General features: G+C 37.6%; 1 protein-coding gene across 2 annotated transcripts in view; it reads right to left on the bottom strand.

Moving 5' to 3' along the window:
* Positions 1 to 142: 142 nt before the first annotated feature.
* Positions 143 to 18,231, bottom strand: part of SMAP1 (small ArfGAP 1) — a 159,100-nt gene continuing 141,011 nt past the window's right edge. For both annotated transcript variants that reach the window (XM_026507105.4, XM_026507104.4), the window contains 4 exons: positions 9,355 to 9,482; positions 4,345 to 4,516; positions 3,235 to 3,548; positions 143 to 1,104 (listed from right to left, as the gene is read on the bottom strand). In XM_026507105.4, the coding sequence (XP_026362890.1) occupies positions 970 to 1,104; positions 3,235 to 3,548; positions 4,345 to 4,516; positions 9,355 to 9,482 (749 nt within the window). In that variant the 3' untranslated portion in view covers positions 143 to 969. The remainder of the gene's footprint in view (positions 1,105 to 3,234; positions 3,549 to 4,344; positions 4,517 to 9,354; positions 9,483 to 18,231) is intronic.

The raw sequence follows: 18,231 nt of genomic DNA, 5'->3' as shown, positions 1-18,231 counted from the left end.
GGTAGAACTGAGCAGGTTTTAGAGACAAATGGCAGGCATTTTGTCAACTAAATGTTCCCAATTCCTCACTTTGCAATGTGAAGTTTTGTAAGGTTGGTGGCAGTATACATTGTAGGAAATAAAACCCACAAAAATGAAAAGGTCTATGGATTCATCTGTTTAATATAGGGATATAACATTTTGTCAATACTAGGCACCATAAAATGTAAACACAATTACTGTCATAAACCTGGATATACCTTCAAGGATTGAAAGTGGCTTTGTTTAGTTACCCTGTTTGCATATAGTGCAGAGAAAGGTCTTCAGGTTATCAGCACTATGTACATAAGAAGAGATCCAAATTACAAGAGAGGCAGATAAAATTTGAGTTCTTTAAACATTCGTTAAACTAAGTTTTGTAGTAACATCCAGGTTTATCTTCCTTTCACTAACCACGTTCCCTGTTAAGCACATCATAACAACAGCACAGTGAAGTGAATGATGAAATAAAAGAATTTTGATACACTAGAAAACAGTGCTCAGTGATACATTTACATTCTATTTATATGATTAAACGTTTGCTCATACAGTACCTTCCTACAGGATTACTGGCTAATTTGGGGGTGGGGTTTATACTGTTAGAGGTATTACTAACATGATAACTACTTCCCTTATATGCAGACATTAGAGCTATAATTTTATTGAGAGTAAAACTGATTATGCAAGTTGACTGAGCAGCTTCTCAAATAATGTGGTTTATGAAATCATGGGAAATGAGCACAGCTGCCCTTGACATAAAATGGTTTTTCAACCTGCTTTTCACATCAAATTTAATCAGTACAGACCAACACGGTCAGTCAGATAATTCTTAATATGAACAAACGGGGAAAAAGAAAAAAATATATATGTACATGAATAAACAGGGGAACTAGATGCATTTTAGCAAGGAATGTCAGGTGGTAGTTCTGGATGAAACTTGCATTGCAGTTTTCATTTCCACAGCTGTGTGCTGAGAGTCTGACCCGATGAGCTTCCAGACCATCCTGCTGTTGTGCTGGGGGGCTGGCCAAAACCCACTGCTGGGTTCGTACTACTGATACTCATGCCAGCCATCTGCTGATTCATCTGTGAAACATAAAAAGCTTATTTTAAGAGGGTTACTTCACTTTTAATTCTTGTTTCTTTAGCCGTGGACATTTTTAAGTTACCCTGTTGTTCTTAGAAGTTGCCTTTATTTGGGGTGAATTTAGATAATGAAGTTTAATAGCAATTATAAGTACTTTTCATCAATGTGAAAATTAGTGAAAGCACAGGAGTCAAAGCAGACTACCAAACAACTATTTCCCTAGAGAAAGCAAACAGCTACTGTTTCCTCCTTATTTCTTTCCAATTTTTTTGAACTCTATTGAGATCACTTTATGGACATATTCTGTTTATTCATTTTCAAGACTCCACTTTTTGTCCCCCAGAGAAAGATTAACCACAACTGAAAAAAAAGTACCAAAGCAATCTCTGAATTTGTATCCATTTCAACTCTACCAGGATGTTGTGTTTTAACTGTAAGGACTGAGGAAATTTTAGAAAGTAAAATATTCCAAAATTATACATTGTGTACGACAGCTATTCTGTCTTTATTAAAATATTAAATGGTTCTATATACTTTCTAAATATTAAAAAAGGTCATAAAGCATACCTTTTGCTTAATTAACCACTAAACATCTAAAATTAATTTTCATTGTATAAGATTACATGTATTTTTATTCCAGACTGGAATCATATACGTATAGAAGCATTCTAACCTTTTCCCTGTGGTACTCTCTTCTAAGATTGATAAGTAAAGGAAAGGCAAGATTTATCACAAACCACAGAGGAGATTCAAAAATCTATGCTCGGGGTTGGAATGTATTCTTAATAAAGTTCATTTGTTATTTTGCAAAGACGCTAATGTTCACCCCACTGCTGATGAGGCGTAAGTGTCCAGTTCTTCATACCTACTAAAGGATGCTGTAACTACCTTGCTGGAAAACAGCACCCCTCCGCATGGCTGGAAGTAAGGGCCAAGGTTAACAACTCCCTACGGATTCATCTAGCACCTTAGCCTGAGCTGGGTGTGCTTCAGCATTCTGGCTGCACAAACGCTGTTAGACATCTGATACTTGAGGTTCCCCGAGGACAGAGATCAGGAGTCGGATGCTTAACCAACTGAGCCACCTAGGCGCCCCCTGATAAGTCCTTTAAATAGTGACAATAGGGGCACCTGGCTGGCTCAGTCGGTAGAACATGTGACTCTTGATCTCAGGGTTTTGAGTTCAAACCCACACTGGGAGTGGAGATTACTTTAAAATAGTGACAGTAAAAGCATTCATGTGATATACAGTGTTTTGGTAATGTTAATTATCACTATAGACGATTCTGAGTGGTCTCAAGGTAAAACAAACAGCTGACCAGAACAGAAACCACGCTCCCCCAAATGCTAGAGGAACATCAAATAAGAACTGTAAAGGGAAGAGTTGCTGGAGCAAGAACTTAAATCTAAGGTCAGAATGGAGCACGTTTCAAAACAGAAATTGATTTGAAAGAAATTATCCTAAAATGTCAGCTCTTGGCTTTAAACTAACAAGTAGAAATGGGATTTTATAAGATGAGGGGATGTCTGAGACAAATATGGACTTGTCCCTAAGTAAGTAAAAAGGAAAGCCAACGTTACAAAGGTTTTTAAACAAAAATATTTCTTATAAATCCAGGGGCAGTAGTCACATGACAATGAGAACAGCCTAAGTCAAGTCCCTCACAAAACAGTGCTCTGAGAAGAGGAGGCTGGATATTTTTCTAATTTGTCAAAGTTACCACATAAATCCCAAAATTATTAGCGAAGGTAGGCTGGTCTAAGTGGACTATAAAAATACCCCACCAGGGAGCTGGGTTAAAAGCTTGGTGCTAATTTCATGGGGGGCAGACAGGAAGTCTCTCAAGATGCCTAAGATAATTTCTAGCTATTACACAATGTTCACCAGTGTTATAATCGGAAATGAAAAAATGCTTAACATTCCTTTACAGAATATTCTAAATATAGGGTCAGTGACAGCTCATTTGTCTATGTGATGTAACTTTGTAATACCTATGGACAGTTCTCACCTCATATACAACACTACCCCCACTCAAATCTTTCTGCCAGGTTGTTAGACTTAACACCATTTAGAAAACAAATCCAGTTTCTTTGATTTTGGAGAAGTTGGAGAGTAAATGACCCCTTACCTGTGAGAGGTTCCACTGGGGCTGTTGAGCTTGTGGCAGGCCAAACTTACTCTGGGGTGCACCCATCTGTCCTACCATTCCTCCTTGGGGGCCAACCACATTTGGAGGAAGTGGCATCACACTAGTTTGTGCGTTTCCCATAAACCCATTGGGCATGGGCATGCCCACCATCATGCTTGCACTCTGTCCCATCACATTTCCGAGAAGGCCAGGAGCGGCGGGTGCAGGCACAGGCACGCCCATTGATGGAAAACCTTGAAATGCCGTCGGTGCTTGTGAGGTAAATGGTATATTTGTGGGTCCCATAAACACACCTGCATTTTAAGAACCATGAAAAGAAAATGAGAAAACAGGGCTACTGTATACAGCTGCACTCACCTATATCACAGAAAAAGGATCACCATCTTTCTGAACTACCCACAGCAAACATTTTAATTCCAGTCTGCTCCTACTGCTCAGTTACTGAGTTGGTTACTTCCAAAATGCAGTTATAAACCTGAGCACATTTAATTAGGATAAATCAATCTTATGCAACAGCTATATAAAATATCCAAACTACATAGCATGAGATTATGTGCCGTTAGTGCTGGCGTGCACCACTGGGTTCCACTATCAAACACACAAGTAAGAGTTGATGGTGTCTGTCCCTCATAGAACGTGGGGTGTCCTATAACTTCAGCTCACTATTTGGAGGCAATGGGTCTAACAGATTATGTAAACAACAAATCTTACTGTGCAGTATTTCATTTTAATTATTAAAAAAAAACTTTTGGAATTCATGTGATAATTCAGACTTACTGTTTACTTACAGAAAATACCTTACTGTACACAAAGTTGTAAACTTCATGCAAATCAAAATAATTCTTTAAAAACAATCCATGTCTTGTAAGCTTGTGAAACAATATTAAGTGATATGTGAACGGCTTGTTAATTCTAAGTGAATAAAGTTTTGTGAATCCTGTATATGCTTTTTAAGTCTAACGCTTCATTTCAATTTTGTAGTTGCACAAATTGCAACAAAAGTACCCATTACATAGAAAAATAACACAAAGGGTATACTTCTAGTAGTGTCACTACAATTCGCTGACAGCAGATTTTAAAATGAATTACCAGGAGTACTCTGCTGCTGAATGGTTCCTGTTCCGTACAAAGATAAGATGGAGTCTTTGGAGAGTTGTTTCTTTGCCACCTCTTCTGACTTTGTAGCTTGCTCAGTGAACAGATCCAGATCCCCAGATATTCCTGTGGACAGAGTGGCAGCTGCAGGCATAGAGGGCGTCCCCTGAGACAAATACCAAAACAAGCTGTCAAATTCTGCAGACTAAAACATAGTTCATCTGTTACTTAAATCTAAATGAAATTAGAAATTAACTGTAGAAGGTAATATGGTGACATTACAAAGGATCGTTCATAAGCCCACACAAAAACAACATCCAGGAGGAAGGGACAATGTTTCCTATTTTGAATCTATAACTGTCAGAGAGGCAGATTTCATAATAAATTGCTTTTACTTGCTAAACTGAGTTTTTTCCATCACATCCTGACCACAGTGGCTTCAACAATAGGATGTGATGGCCGTGTGAGGACCAGCATTCCTGAGAGATGCTGGGGCATCCCCTCTGGCAACTACTACTACAAGCAACTGGTATCCCTTGGAATAAAGAACATTGCTACAATGACAGCAGGCTACAAGAGGGTCCTGCAAAGGCTGATTTTGTCTTCTTTGAAAAAAAGAAAAGGCTTTTTGAAAAGCTGCATCAAGATATTTTTATAAACCTAACCTCGATCAGTTGTAACCACAACATTAGAATGTTTCCAGTCTATCCAGAAATGAAGCACAGCAAAACTTCAAACACCTATACTCTCAACCACATCTTCAATCCCACTTTTGGGCAAGGGGCAAAGGAACACAAAAATTAACACGTAGATACTTAATACAAAAAAAATTTCACTTAATCTATATCTGCACACAGATTAAAGTGAAGTTATAGCTGTGATTGTATAATCTCTAGTCATTAAATATTCAATCACATTTGTTTACATGAAATTGTTTTAGATAAGAAGAGTTTCAAAGAATTCTAAGAACAGTAAAAACTGGCCAAGAGTCTTCTCAAACTATACTATGAGGTGAGAGTAGTAGGTACAAGTTAAAGATCATGCATATTTTGCCTTATTTTTTAAAAAATTCAAACATTGAATAGCTTGGCTAAAAACCCTAGCACTAAATTACAATCCAAGCATTGTATTCACAAATTCAAGCAGATCAGTATGTTGAATCTATTATGACAAATTAAGAATTTTGAGCTAGAAAAGCCACTTAATTTTGCCAAAGATCTGAAATGTATAAAAAATCGGACATAATGGAATACCAACTATAATAATGTGCTTGAATAAAGTATTATCTGAACCGCCAGTGATGCAACAGAAGCTCACAGAGGCTCAGAGCAAGAGCTCTGGAGCCAGCTGCCGGGACTAGAACTCTGGTTCCACTGCTTACTAGAGAAAACAATGTACCCTTAGATTGGCACTTAATCGCCATTGTCTCTCTTCTCTAAACTTGGGGATAAGACTTCCTACCTTACAGAGTTGCTGGATGACCACAAGAAGTGCTCTGTGGCAGGGTTAAGCACACAGTGTTTACTGTTGTCAGGTAATGAAGCAACCATCTCGCTAATCTTTTCATCATGTTTAGTTTCTGTTCAATCTAAGAACCTGCTCAAAACCCTGAGCTCCATTCCCTGTGGAAGAGATGTAACTACAAGAAACTCCAAAATAGCTGGGAAACCTATTACAGCAGTTCCCCCCTTCCCACCCCTTCCAAGATACATTCCAAGTATCCCGTGGATGCCTGAAACCACAGAAAGTACCAAAACCTATATATACTATATATACACTATGTTTTTTCCCTATACATCCATACCTTTTATTTAATTTATAAGTTAGGCACAGTAAGAGATTAACAACTATAAAGTAGAACAGTAATAACAATATACTGTAATAAAGGTTATGTGAATGTGGTCTCTCTCAAAATAACACTGTACTCACCCTTCTTGTGATGATGTGAGATGATAAAATGCCTATGTGATAAGATGAAGTGAGCTGAATGACAAGTGAGGCACTGTGCCGAGTGTTAAGCTACTACTGATCACCTGGCGATACATCAGAAGGAAGATCATCTGCTTCCGAACTGTGGGCAAGTGAAACTGCGGAAAACGAAACCACAGCCTCATCCTAGAGCAGTATAATATGCACATGCTCTAAACACGTGTAGTTCTTCTGATGAGGGTACAATGGAACATCTACCTCAACACCGTCACAGTCTACAAAGAGCCAAACCAAATAGCATGATGAGTAAGCACTCACATGTCTATTTATTATTATTTTTTCGTGCTCCATTTGATAGCCATGCAACTCCAGGATCAAAGAGGAACATTTGCCTGTCAATTTATACTTCAGGACGCTGCAGGATCCCTAACCAAAGATTCTCTGGCTGTCGGGATCCTAGGGCTGATCCAAGGAGAAGGCACAGCACTCGTGCAGGTCTAGATACTGTTGGTATATGCATATTATAGATAGAAGGAAAGGGATGGCTGCTGCAAGTCACCTTTGGGGACTCTGGAATGATTCCCTCTGAACCCCCAATAGACATGTGCATGCTGGTTAGCTGACTATATCTAACCTTCTTCAGAAGACTACACAGCCAAGTGATCCCAGGACCCTGAGATCATGACCTGAACCCAGGTCAGACACTTAACCGGCTGAGCCACCCAGGCGCCCGAGTAGGAAATCTTTTTTAAAAACTTTATTCATAAAGTCAGCACTGAAAGAATGATAGGGGTTCAGAGTACTTCCTATTTCTGTCCAGTTTTACATAATAGAAACCCACCAAAATTAGTAAGTTACATAGCTGGAGTGTATGTATAAAATGTGTACTTTAACCTGCCTTTCCCCCTCCCCATTTTGAAAGACGTTATTTTGAAAACATGTCTGGGTTTTAACCTTTACATGTAGTTCAAATGAAAGATAATTTTGTTCCCCAAATATTTTATAGGGCTCAATACAATTGGCACAATTTTGGTCCAAAAACAATGCTCCAAAAAAAGAATTAGATGTGATTTAAAAACTCAGTCCTGTTACTCTTAGTTATTGATGCAGAAAGCACAAAGCACGAAGGTCAGACCAGCCCCTCATAAAGGCAGGAGCTACACCCCACATTGCTGGTCATGGTGCTACTTAAGAGTTAAACGAAGTCTGCGTTGTCCTACTTGCTTTGATACTGAACAGCACACATGAAGTGGTACACGGAAGCCTCAGATGTGGGTCTAACTCTCCAAGCCGCTGCAAAGCAACTCTCATAGTCCAGTGGAATAGAAAGAAGTCTAGCAGATAAAACAGCCTCACTAGAATGCTAGACCAAAAGAAACTGCTTTTCATGCTCAGATTGTCAAATATTCTAAATGCTTCTTTTTGAAGCCACATTAGCATTAGACAATTTTTATTACCACATGAATACCCCTGCCTGCACAAATTCACAAGGTGCTTAATGAAACAACAGTAGTAACAAACACTTCCTCTTTTTAAAAGGGGAGAAGTAGCAAAGTCATAAAATAAAGCAATCGTTTCTGAAAATAAACATTAGTGCTGCAGACAATTTTGATAAAACTAATTCCTCAGAAATGTATTTGCTCAATTCTATTGGTAATTGTACAATGACTATCATAATAACAAAATATATGTGTAATAAAAATATAAGCAATTAATCTTTTTAGTAAGACATAGATGCTTATTAAAACTTTGCACCCAAACAACATACATTTGGCTCCATTTTTCTAGAGGAAAGGGAAATATTTTACCTCAAAAATTATGCTGTACTGAAACTGTTCATTTATAAAGTATAAATTTAAAATAGAATCTTAAAGCTGTATGCTTAAGAGTAAGCTATATCCCTAAAAAGTTCATATATTCACCTTAAAGAAAGCTAAATACTTCATGGGATCACTTGTATGTGGAATCAAAATTTAAAAAAAAAAAAAAAAGTTGAATTCATAGAAAACAAAATGGTGGTTACCAGGGCTCAGGAGTGGAGGAAATACACGGAGGTTGGTACAAACTCAGTTATAAAATGAATAAGGTCTGAGGACCTACAAATGTGAGAGTTGACTGTACTGTATTGCGCTAACTGAAATTTGTGAAGAGAGAGCTAAAGTGTTCTCACGTACAAAAGTAAATACGTGAGGTGATGGAAGTGTTAATTAATTTGATGGTGGGCATCGAATATACACTAAGTATTTACCATTTTATTTGTCAGTTATACCTCAAGAAAGCAGAAAAAATACTTAAAGTATTAAACAATTTACAATTTTAAAAAATGAAGGCCAAAAAAAATTCCATGTAAAGAACACAATTCAAAATTTCTTTACCATCAGTATGTAAAAAAATATCCTGATCATTAATACTGTTCTAAATAATTTTTTAAAAATCATTTTAAAAAGTAAAAACATCGTGTGTCCATTATACTTCAATTTTAAAAAAAAGGTTTTAAGACTAACTTAAAACAACTACTCTTCATAAAAAATAATGTGAGTACTGAATTTGCTAGAATTTCTTATTCTTGGTGTTCCTGCAGCCAGAACTAAACACTATCTTGGGAATGGCTCAATAGAGCATAAAAAAAGAACTACTGGCTTGTAATCAATATTTAAATACCCATGGCTGTAAAACCTCTGAAGTGACCTTGTTAATCTCAGGCAAGGTTGAAATAGTCTGAGTTTTCCCACTGGTTCACTCTAAACACCACTGTTTGCCTAAAGCAAGAGTCAGCAAACTTTAAACAGTGAATATTTAGGCCTTGTGGGTCTAACAGTGTCTGTTGCAACTGTTCAACTTGCTTTTGCAGTGTGAAAGCAGCCACAGACAATATATAAACAAATGGAATGGCTGTTTCAATAAAGCTTTATTTGCAAAAATGAGCCGCAGGCTTAATTCACCAACCCCTGGCCTCAAGAACAAAGCTTTCAAATCAGAGACTGCTCAGAGATAATTCTTTCAAAATTGAAATTTCAAGACTTTTCAAAAAGGAAGTAAGCAGTGATCATTTAAAACCATATTCTTACTACATACCTGAGCTGGGGGTATGACAGTTGCAGGTAAAGGATTAGAAATCATTGGTCCAAAGATGTCTAGATCATCATTCAGGGATGGCACCGTGGCTGCGTTCCCATTGGTCACTGGTGCCTCAGCAGGGCCATCTGCAAAGAATACAGATTCTCATCCTAAAGTAGATTCTCTTAAATTACTTGCAACATGGCACTATTTAAAAAATTAATATATGGTTTAAAAAAACAGTTCCAAAGTTGACAACAAAATATATGTCCCCCTTGTACCCCAGGCTCTCTCCTCTTTCCCAAAGAAACTAATTCCAGTTTTGTTTATTCTCCCAAAAAGATTCTTTACTTACCGGTTTCTAGGTATAATATATCCAAACCCCGTTTTAACAACTGGTATTACATTATTCATTTTATTCTGCATCCTGAGGCTTCCTTATGTGCCAGGTACTGTTCTGAGTACATACATTAACTCACTTAACCCCCATAACGTTATGAGACAGACACTCTTGAGATAACTGGCTAAATGGCATTTGGTACCATGTTCTTACAAATATGTCTCCCCATAAATGTGTACATGCTGCACGTGTGTAGCACGCACATCACTTCACATCGTGTTCACCTGCGCTGGAAATAAATTTTGAGGATTTAAAATGTCTGAAATGTTGAATTTTCAAAGTTACAAGGGAAAAAACTGAATAGAAAGAAAGAATAAACATATACTATGTAAACTGATTCTATAGGAAATATCCATAAAACTCTGAAATAAACCCTTTTTTATTTGAGCATGGCCACCTTCAGTGACAGCAGTACCAAGCCACTGAACTGTACCGGGGAAGGAACTCTGATAGAGTGACGACACCCTGTATCAGCTTCCTACTTATTCTCCCATTCAAAAAATTTTATATCTCCTTTTTACATTAGTGCAGATTATAAAATGTAAGGGGTGGGACTTGGAGTGGGCTGGAGTGGAGGGTTTGCAAGCACAGTCCAGGGAACGGGACACCTCACACGGGTTACTGTGGCCACAACCAAGTAACAGTTCAGAGTACCCCAACTCCAATCTCTTGGGACTTACATCCTAACTGACCTTCTAATTTAACAATTTACAATTTCATTTGATTTCTTTGATATACTACACACTCCTCAAAGGTTAATCAGCCATCTTTCAAAATTTCTTCAACATTCAGTGGGATGTCTTGCACAGAGCAGGCCTCAAATATTTGGCAAATTTAGTGGAAGGTCTACCACATACTGGGTATTTCTGCCATAACCCACAGAAACTCACAGGTTTCTTCTCTTTTTTGAAATATAACTATAAAAACTGGTATATTTTATTTCCTTGTTTAAGCTTCAGTGAATCACAGATTATCATTAATTTCAATGAATAAATGGGTCACAATCAAGTATTTTTTACTACTTAATTTAGAAAAGACTGTAAAACTCACAAAAGATTAATTTGAAAGAGATCAACTGCAAATATTTTTAGTCATTTTCAGTGATATCACATTATCAGAACCACAAAAATGTGTGTTTCCTATATATGTGTATGTATGTTCTATCTCTATTAAGCACTATAGATAATTTAAAGGTGAGCAGTAAAACAATGCCCAGACTATTACTAAATTATATAGGATTTTAAGCTAAGACACAACTAGGACATAAAAGAATTAAATATGACTCATGAAAGCATTTTTTTCCCACTTCCAACCACAAATGGCAACATTAGTTTTTTTAAAGTGAGACCTTCTGAAAGAGCTAGTTCATGTTTCCCAGTCCACTCCGCATTCCATTTACATCATGTGAATACGAACCAGAAATAAAATATTTAAAAGGACAAGATATTTTAGATTAAAAACATAATTAAAGGAACATCTTCTATATGCTATCTACAACAGCTCAGTAAAGAAACTCAAATGACAAGGACATGTGAGCCAGTGGTGCCCATAAGCTGCAGAGTTGGGGACAGGGAAACAACCTTGCCAAACAGACATGTTTAATTCTATAACATGAATAAGGAAGCATTTTATTAGCAGAAAATATAACTATGTTTTACATATGCAATTTAAATTTACAAAAACAAGCACATGTCCTGTAAAACAAACTATGACCAAGAGGAACAAAGGTTTAAAAAAGCAAAAACCTGACAAGTTGGGTATAAACTATGTATTTCCAGTTTTTCAGTTAAAATTTTTTGCTTCTTCAAGTAATAGCAAACACAATTAGGACAAATTTACAAAAAAAAAATACCTTACACATGAGAAAATATTATCTTTTATTTTTTGGTGGATAGAGAAAATGTTATTTTTATCACAGATCACGTCAATCTAGTTTAGAGGACACCAGTGGGCCCAGGGTACACTGTGTGAGAACCAAGAGGTTCACCTACTCCAGGCAAATGATCTATGTCCATATTTTTATAAACTGTACATCTTTCAGAAATTTATGTCTATTCTAAGTAGTACACTATGCTTCATTAAGAATATTTATACTTTCAAATCCAAATTCTACTCAGTATCTAGTAGTACATTATCTAAACTATAAAACAAGATGCAGTACTTTTTTTGGTTTCTGAAGTCTTATTTTACCCTTCACACCCTAAGGATCACATATGTGACTAATAAAAATAACAGCCAACACTCAATATAGTGCTTGTTTTGTGCCAGTCTAAAAAAATACAAATACATAGACACATATATGCACTTCTTTAGTCTTTACAATGATGCTAGAAGAGAGGTACAATTAATTATCCTCATTTGCAGATGACAAAAACATTAAACTTGTCCACGGTCACAGAGCTAGAGCAAATCCTTGGATTATAATCTAAATCAATTTTTACTATAGAATCAACACATTCTTGTAAAAGATACAAACCATGCAAAAGTCAATAAACTAAAAGTTCCTTACCATGGATGATGGTAATGGTTGCACAATAATGTGAATGAATGTACTTAATGCCACTAAACTGTACACTTAAGAATGGCTAAAATGGTAAGTTGTACATTGGGTATTTTACCACAATACAAAAGTCCCTACATTTTCTATGCTTATAAACAAATGCTTTAAAATATGCTTAAGACAATGTATATAGAAAAGTCCATTTCTTTAGCTAAAACTGTGTCTGTGTGGTGAGGCTGGACTGCATTCTATATGCATGGGCTTCAGAGAACTTATTCAGTCCTTTACTACTGGACATGTAGGTAGTTTCCAGACTTTCACCATCACAGAAACAGTAAATATCCAGAGTCCTTAATGAAAGCCTACACAGCTCACTTCCTTCACATGATTTCATGTTCTACCAGTGTAAACAGCTTCATTTTCTCATTCCATTAAAAATACATTTGCATTTAAAATCTGACCTTTTGAAATCTCAGAAAGGCAATCCACACAAACTCCACCCACCATAGTGGAGTTGCCTTGAAAGTCAACTCCTAATAATAAGTCCAAGGAACTCTGAAATCCTTTAGGGCGAGAGAGATGAAGCATCTCCTTAGGAACAGTGATCTTTATGGCAAGGTTGCCAGTGTTCCCAAGTGATTAAGGAAGATACTGTTTTAACTCTAAAAACCTAAGATGAGGAACTTTCTCTCAGGTCTGAACAAGGTTTCCAATCCAGCTTCATGACAGACATGGTGACTCTTCTCTGCTTTCACATCTATCTATAATGCACCTGTCTTTTCTCTCTACCCCAGTTTTCTCCCCATGTAATCCCCTAAATATGATGGATTTTTTTAAAATGTTTTCTTATTATGTTAGTCACCATACAGTACATCCCTGGTTTCTGATGTAAAGTTCAATGATTCATTAGTTGCATACAACACCCAGTGCACCATGCAATACGTGCCCTCCTTACTACCCATCACCAGCTTAACCCGTTTCCCCACCCCTCTCCCCTCTGAAGCCCTCAGTTTGTTTCTCATAGTCTATAGTCTCTCATGCTTCATTCCCCCTTCTGATTACCCGCCCTTCTTTATCCCTTTCTTCCCCTACTGATCTTCCTAGTTCTTATGTTCCATAGATGAGAGAAATCATATGATAGTTGTCTTTCTCTGCTTGACTTATTTCACTTAGCATTATCTCCTCCAGTGCCGTCCATGTTGCAGCAAATGTTGAGAAATCATTTTTTCTGATAGCTGAGTAATATTCCATTGTATATATGGACCACAACTTCTTAATCCAGTCATCTGTTGAAGGGCATCTCGGTTCCTTCCACGATTTGGCTATTGTGGACAATGCTGCTATGAACATTGGGGTGCATATGGCCCTTCTCTTCATACGTCTGTATCTTTGGGGTAAATACCCAGGAGTGCAATGGCTGGGTCAAAGGGTAGCCCAATTTTTAACTTTTTAAGGGACCTCCACACTGCTTTCCAGAGTGGCTGTACCAACAGCCATTGTACCAACACAATGGTGTACATTCCCACCAACAATGTAGAAGGGATCCCCTTTCTCCACATCCTCTCTAGCAATTGTTGTTTCTTGCCTTGTCAATTTTTGCCATTCTAATTAGCATAAGGTGGTATCTTAGTGTGGTTTTGATGGATTTTACCCCATCAATTTTTCTTGTTACTACAAACCTAAGCATTCACAGAATTGTTGAAAAATAAACCCTTAACCTAAGCAAACTTCTCAGCCTTGCATAATCAGTAAATACAAGTTCCCAATGTGTTTTCTCAATGGGTTTTAATGTTTGTGAATTTGACTTACTACCTTGGCCTGCTGTTTAGCCTTCTTTAAAAAGGATTGTTTCAATTTCTTTTGAAGGTTGTGTTTTTTTTTTTCAGTATTTAAAAAGGACAGTAGACTGTCATTATCATCATTATAAACGTCATATTCCTGGACATTTTTAAAGAATATTTACATGTTATCATTTTTGTCTCTACGAAAGACGGGAAAGGAATCTCTTTCCATTATCTCCAGTTACAGAAACCAGGGCACCAATAGATTAAAAGACTTGTTCAATGTCACTTCCCTAGTTAAGCAGCAAAATCTGCACTAGAACGGAGTCTTCCGACCCCTAGGCTAGTGAGTGCTCTTTACTTTAAACCACATTTCATCAGAAGGCATGTAATTAAAACTGTACCTAATTACAAAGACGTCACTTCAAATTCTGAAATTTAAAAATCAACTTTTAAATAGTTTATAATTATTTTCACTAAGAGCAGCAGTGACACATAAAATCCATTCAGCACCACATGCGCAGTTCCTCTTCATCTCTGCACTCCACTGTCCTACCAAGCCTAGTAGCTTCTCAATTTATAGGGAAGGACACAGGTGGATGTGGTCATCAATGAGCAAACTGGGCTGAGGGAAGCAAGTGTGGGGTACAGTCAGTCCTGGGTCAAGAGAGTATTTACGTATCACAGTGAGTTCAATGAATCCTTTTGATCAAGGGTCCACTAATAGCAGTCTTTGCTGACTGAATAAAAGCTCAGAGGCCACAAAAGCAACAGAGAAGTGGATGTCTGTGCAAACTAATCAGAATTCACCACAGACATGCATCTCGGAGTGAGTGTTGTGTTCCTTCCTCAGCTACAGAATGGTGGTGGGAGCAGCCAGCAGCAGGAGGAGGGAGCAGCCCCCTTTAATCAGTATGCAGAAACAGTAGTTGGTGGACAATAAAAATAATGGGAGATCCAGAGTACAAGAAAAGCCTAAGGCAAATGGAAGAAATTTAGCTGGGGACAACATCATAAAGAACGATAATGAAGCACAAAGGACCCCTTGAAAAGGCAATGAGCAAACTGAAGAAATTAGGACAATGCAGCAAAATGAAGAAGGAATTTCAATCTTAAAGGCAAGGGATCAAGCCTACAGTTAGCTGCTTGTGGGTAACTATTTTCTTTCAACGTTACCTTAAGGTTTCAAACCAGTGTATTATCTGAAAACTGAGTTTGTAGACGACTGTTTTAAATTACACAAATACCATAAATTTACTAGGAAATGTTAAAATGTTTTGAGCTAAAGAAAAAAAAGTTGCTAAAATCAGTGCTACATCTCACATGAACATAAGGCATGCCCAGCATGCATTTACTAGCCTACTTTGCATCATGACACTGATAGATGCCTAGAAAGAAGGTAACATTTCAAATATGACAAAGTCATGAAGGCCAGTCTCTGTCATCTAGAAATCCTCAATACGGTGAATAAGACTGCTGATTCTGTTAACTGTGGCTATACCAGAAATCATCTAACACAATAATCCAAAAGAGTAAAGGTAAAAAAACAAAACAAAACAAAATAGTAAGACAGTATTTAGTGTCTTCTTTTTGGTTCATTCCAAGTGCCTCTGAATGATGATTTGTAAATCAAAGGAAATAAAAATACAATACTTTGCATTTTAATAACAAATTTTTAACACTAATATTTTTTTAAAATTCTATTGCCAGGTACTTTCATCAATGCCTTATATAAAGTATCTGAGTTTAATCACATCACCTCAAGAGAATTTTATACATTAAGTCTAGGATTTCAACAGAAGTCTGGTGGTGCACCTAGAAAACTCAACTGCCATAACCAGTTTGAGAAGTTTTTTCTTGGAGCACCGAAGTAGAAACAGGTGTCCCTTCCCCATCTAGGGTTAAAACAGTTAAGTGGCAGTTGCCCTATGTGCCTAATAAAACCGTGTGGAGGGTGCGGCTGGCTCTACTACCACCCCACCCAGGCACAGTACCTGGCCTGAGCTCCCGTCTAAGGGAATTAATGACCCAAATCCAGAAGACTCAACACCACTTTATAGACCCATCACCCACATCTGGTCAGCCAGGCCTACTGACGTTGCCACCCCAAATCCAGGGGCTGCAAACAGCAGCCTTCCCAAGTACCTCAATATTTTCATTTTTAGGGTTTTTGAAAAAGATTTTATTTATTTATTTATATATTTGAGAGAGAGAGAGAGAGAGAGAGAGAGGCAGAGTGGGGGAAGGAGCAGAAGGAGAGGGACAAGCAGACTCTGCACTGAGCACGGAGCCAGATTGGGGCTCCATCTCATGACCCCAAGATCCCAACCTGAGCCAAAATCAAGAGTTGGGCACTTAACTGACTAAGCCACCCAGGTGCCCATCATTTTTAGTTTTTAATGGCATCTGAACATACTTAGATTGACAGGCAGCCCCAATACGCCACAGGCCTCATTACTGTACCCTGGCACTGTGTTTATAGCCCAGAGCCCTTGTTCATGCCCTCCTGTCCTCTTACCAGAAAGAGAGTAAGCCACCTCCTTAATTTGATGCTTGACACAAAGCCCTATCCCGGGGCTTCCTCTCTCCAGTTCACCAATGACAATGAAGTTACAATTAGCTCTCCAAACCAGAAATACGTCCTCCAGAGTCACTCTGTCCATGGGCCAGTGTATCCCTGCTGCCATAGCACCACACACGACTAGTCACACATAGGCCAGTCTCCTCCACCAACCGCCTTGTGAGCCAGAAGTACCTCTTACTCTCCTCACCTACAGATCTGTTCCAACTGTGCCGTCACAACACCTGACAGGCAGTACTCCAAAGCTGTTTGCTCAATAAGATGCAGGCGGGTTTTAAGTCATAAGATGCCTTAGAAGGGTAAGGCACTAGGAGCTATGTTCACCCGAATAGTTGGCTATCTGAAGATGACCTCCATAAACACATTAGGTCTTACTTGAAATAAATTTCCATAGGAAAAACAAACAAAAAACTTATTTGTTCCTCCTCTGACCAGCAGCAGCAAGAAAATTAACCTTTGAATTGCGGAAAATAAAATTTAAGTTGGGGATTTTAGCATTATTCCATATTTCAAACTGATTTCTCTCAACAAATTCTCTTATATAATCCCACTCTTCCCTCAGCAATAATTCTCTATCTTCCAGTTTCCAGACGGCAACCTCATCCCCAACTTGTATTACTATACACACACAAAAGCTGCATTTTCTGGTATTTACTAGAGTTCCATGAACTCTGCTGGCGCTCAATAAATATTAATTGAATTCATCCTTTACTTGAATGTCAGATGCATTAGAGCTGGTCATAATCTATTTGCACAAATAATAAAAAATGTCAAAGAGCAACATGAGATTTTATGTATTACTAATCTAGTTTAAGGCAGATAAGAATATGATAAGTAAATGGATGCTATGTTTTTCATTACCGTTTTTGACTGAGCATGAACATTCAGCCTTGAGTACACCCTTGCTACAGTGAAAACTGCCAAGTCTAATTCTTCATCAGTAACTACTGAGGCATCATCCTACGAAGGAATGAGTTTAAGTGCAAACAGTACTGCTGAAAAAAGGCTGCTTCCATGAGATGCAGTAACATTTTCCTTCATGGCAAAACTCCTTCTTAAAGCTTTATAAATTTTCATGTTACTCAAAGAACCCTTTTTATTTTCTACATAAGAAACCATCTGTATGGTGACTTAACATAATATAATTAAAAAATTATTATAAAAAAAAGAAAAAGAAACCATCTAAAACACTTTCCTTAATAAAAGTGTTATTTGGAATTCCTTTGTATTAAAACACATGAATTGCTTTATGGAATGAAATAAACTCCCATGTGTGTTACTTTGTAAATTCAAGTCACGAATGTCCATTTGAAGCATATTAAAATTTTCAAGCTTCAAATTGTTTTCAAATGCTTTTTTTTAAAAAAAAAACAGGTGCCTGAGAGTTAAATGAAGCTATTTATTTTTATTTTTTAGTTAATTTTCTTATTGCTAAAAGAGTAGTATTTAGGCTACTTTACTAAAATGACTGAAGTAGCCTTAAAAGATGACCTTAAACCCTCTTGCTCTATTTGCTTTCCCTTTTGAGCCCCTCCATGCTGCCCATCCCCGCACTCTGGCCAGCTCTGGAGGAAGGGACCCCTTTATGAAGGGGTACGACAGTGCCGTGCAGCAAGCCCTGCGGCGCTGTCCA

Source organism: Ursus arctos, unplaced genomic scaffold (genome assembly GCF_023065955.2).
Source record: "Ursus arctos isolate Adak ecotype North America unplaced genomic scaffold, UrsArc2.0 scaffold_29, whole genome shotgun sequence".
Taxonomy (NCBI): Eukaryota; Metazoa; Chordata; class Mammalia; order Carnivora; family Ursidae; genus Ursus; species Ursus arctos.
Note: the sequence above shows the minus strand (reverse complement) of the source record. Positions and strands in the feature narration are given on the sequence as shown.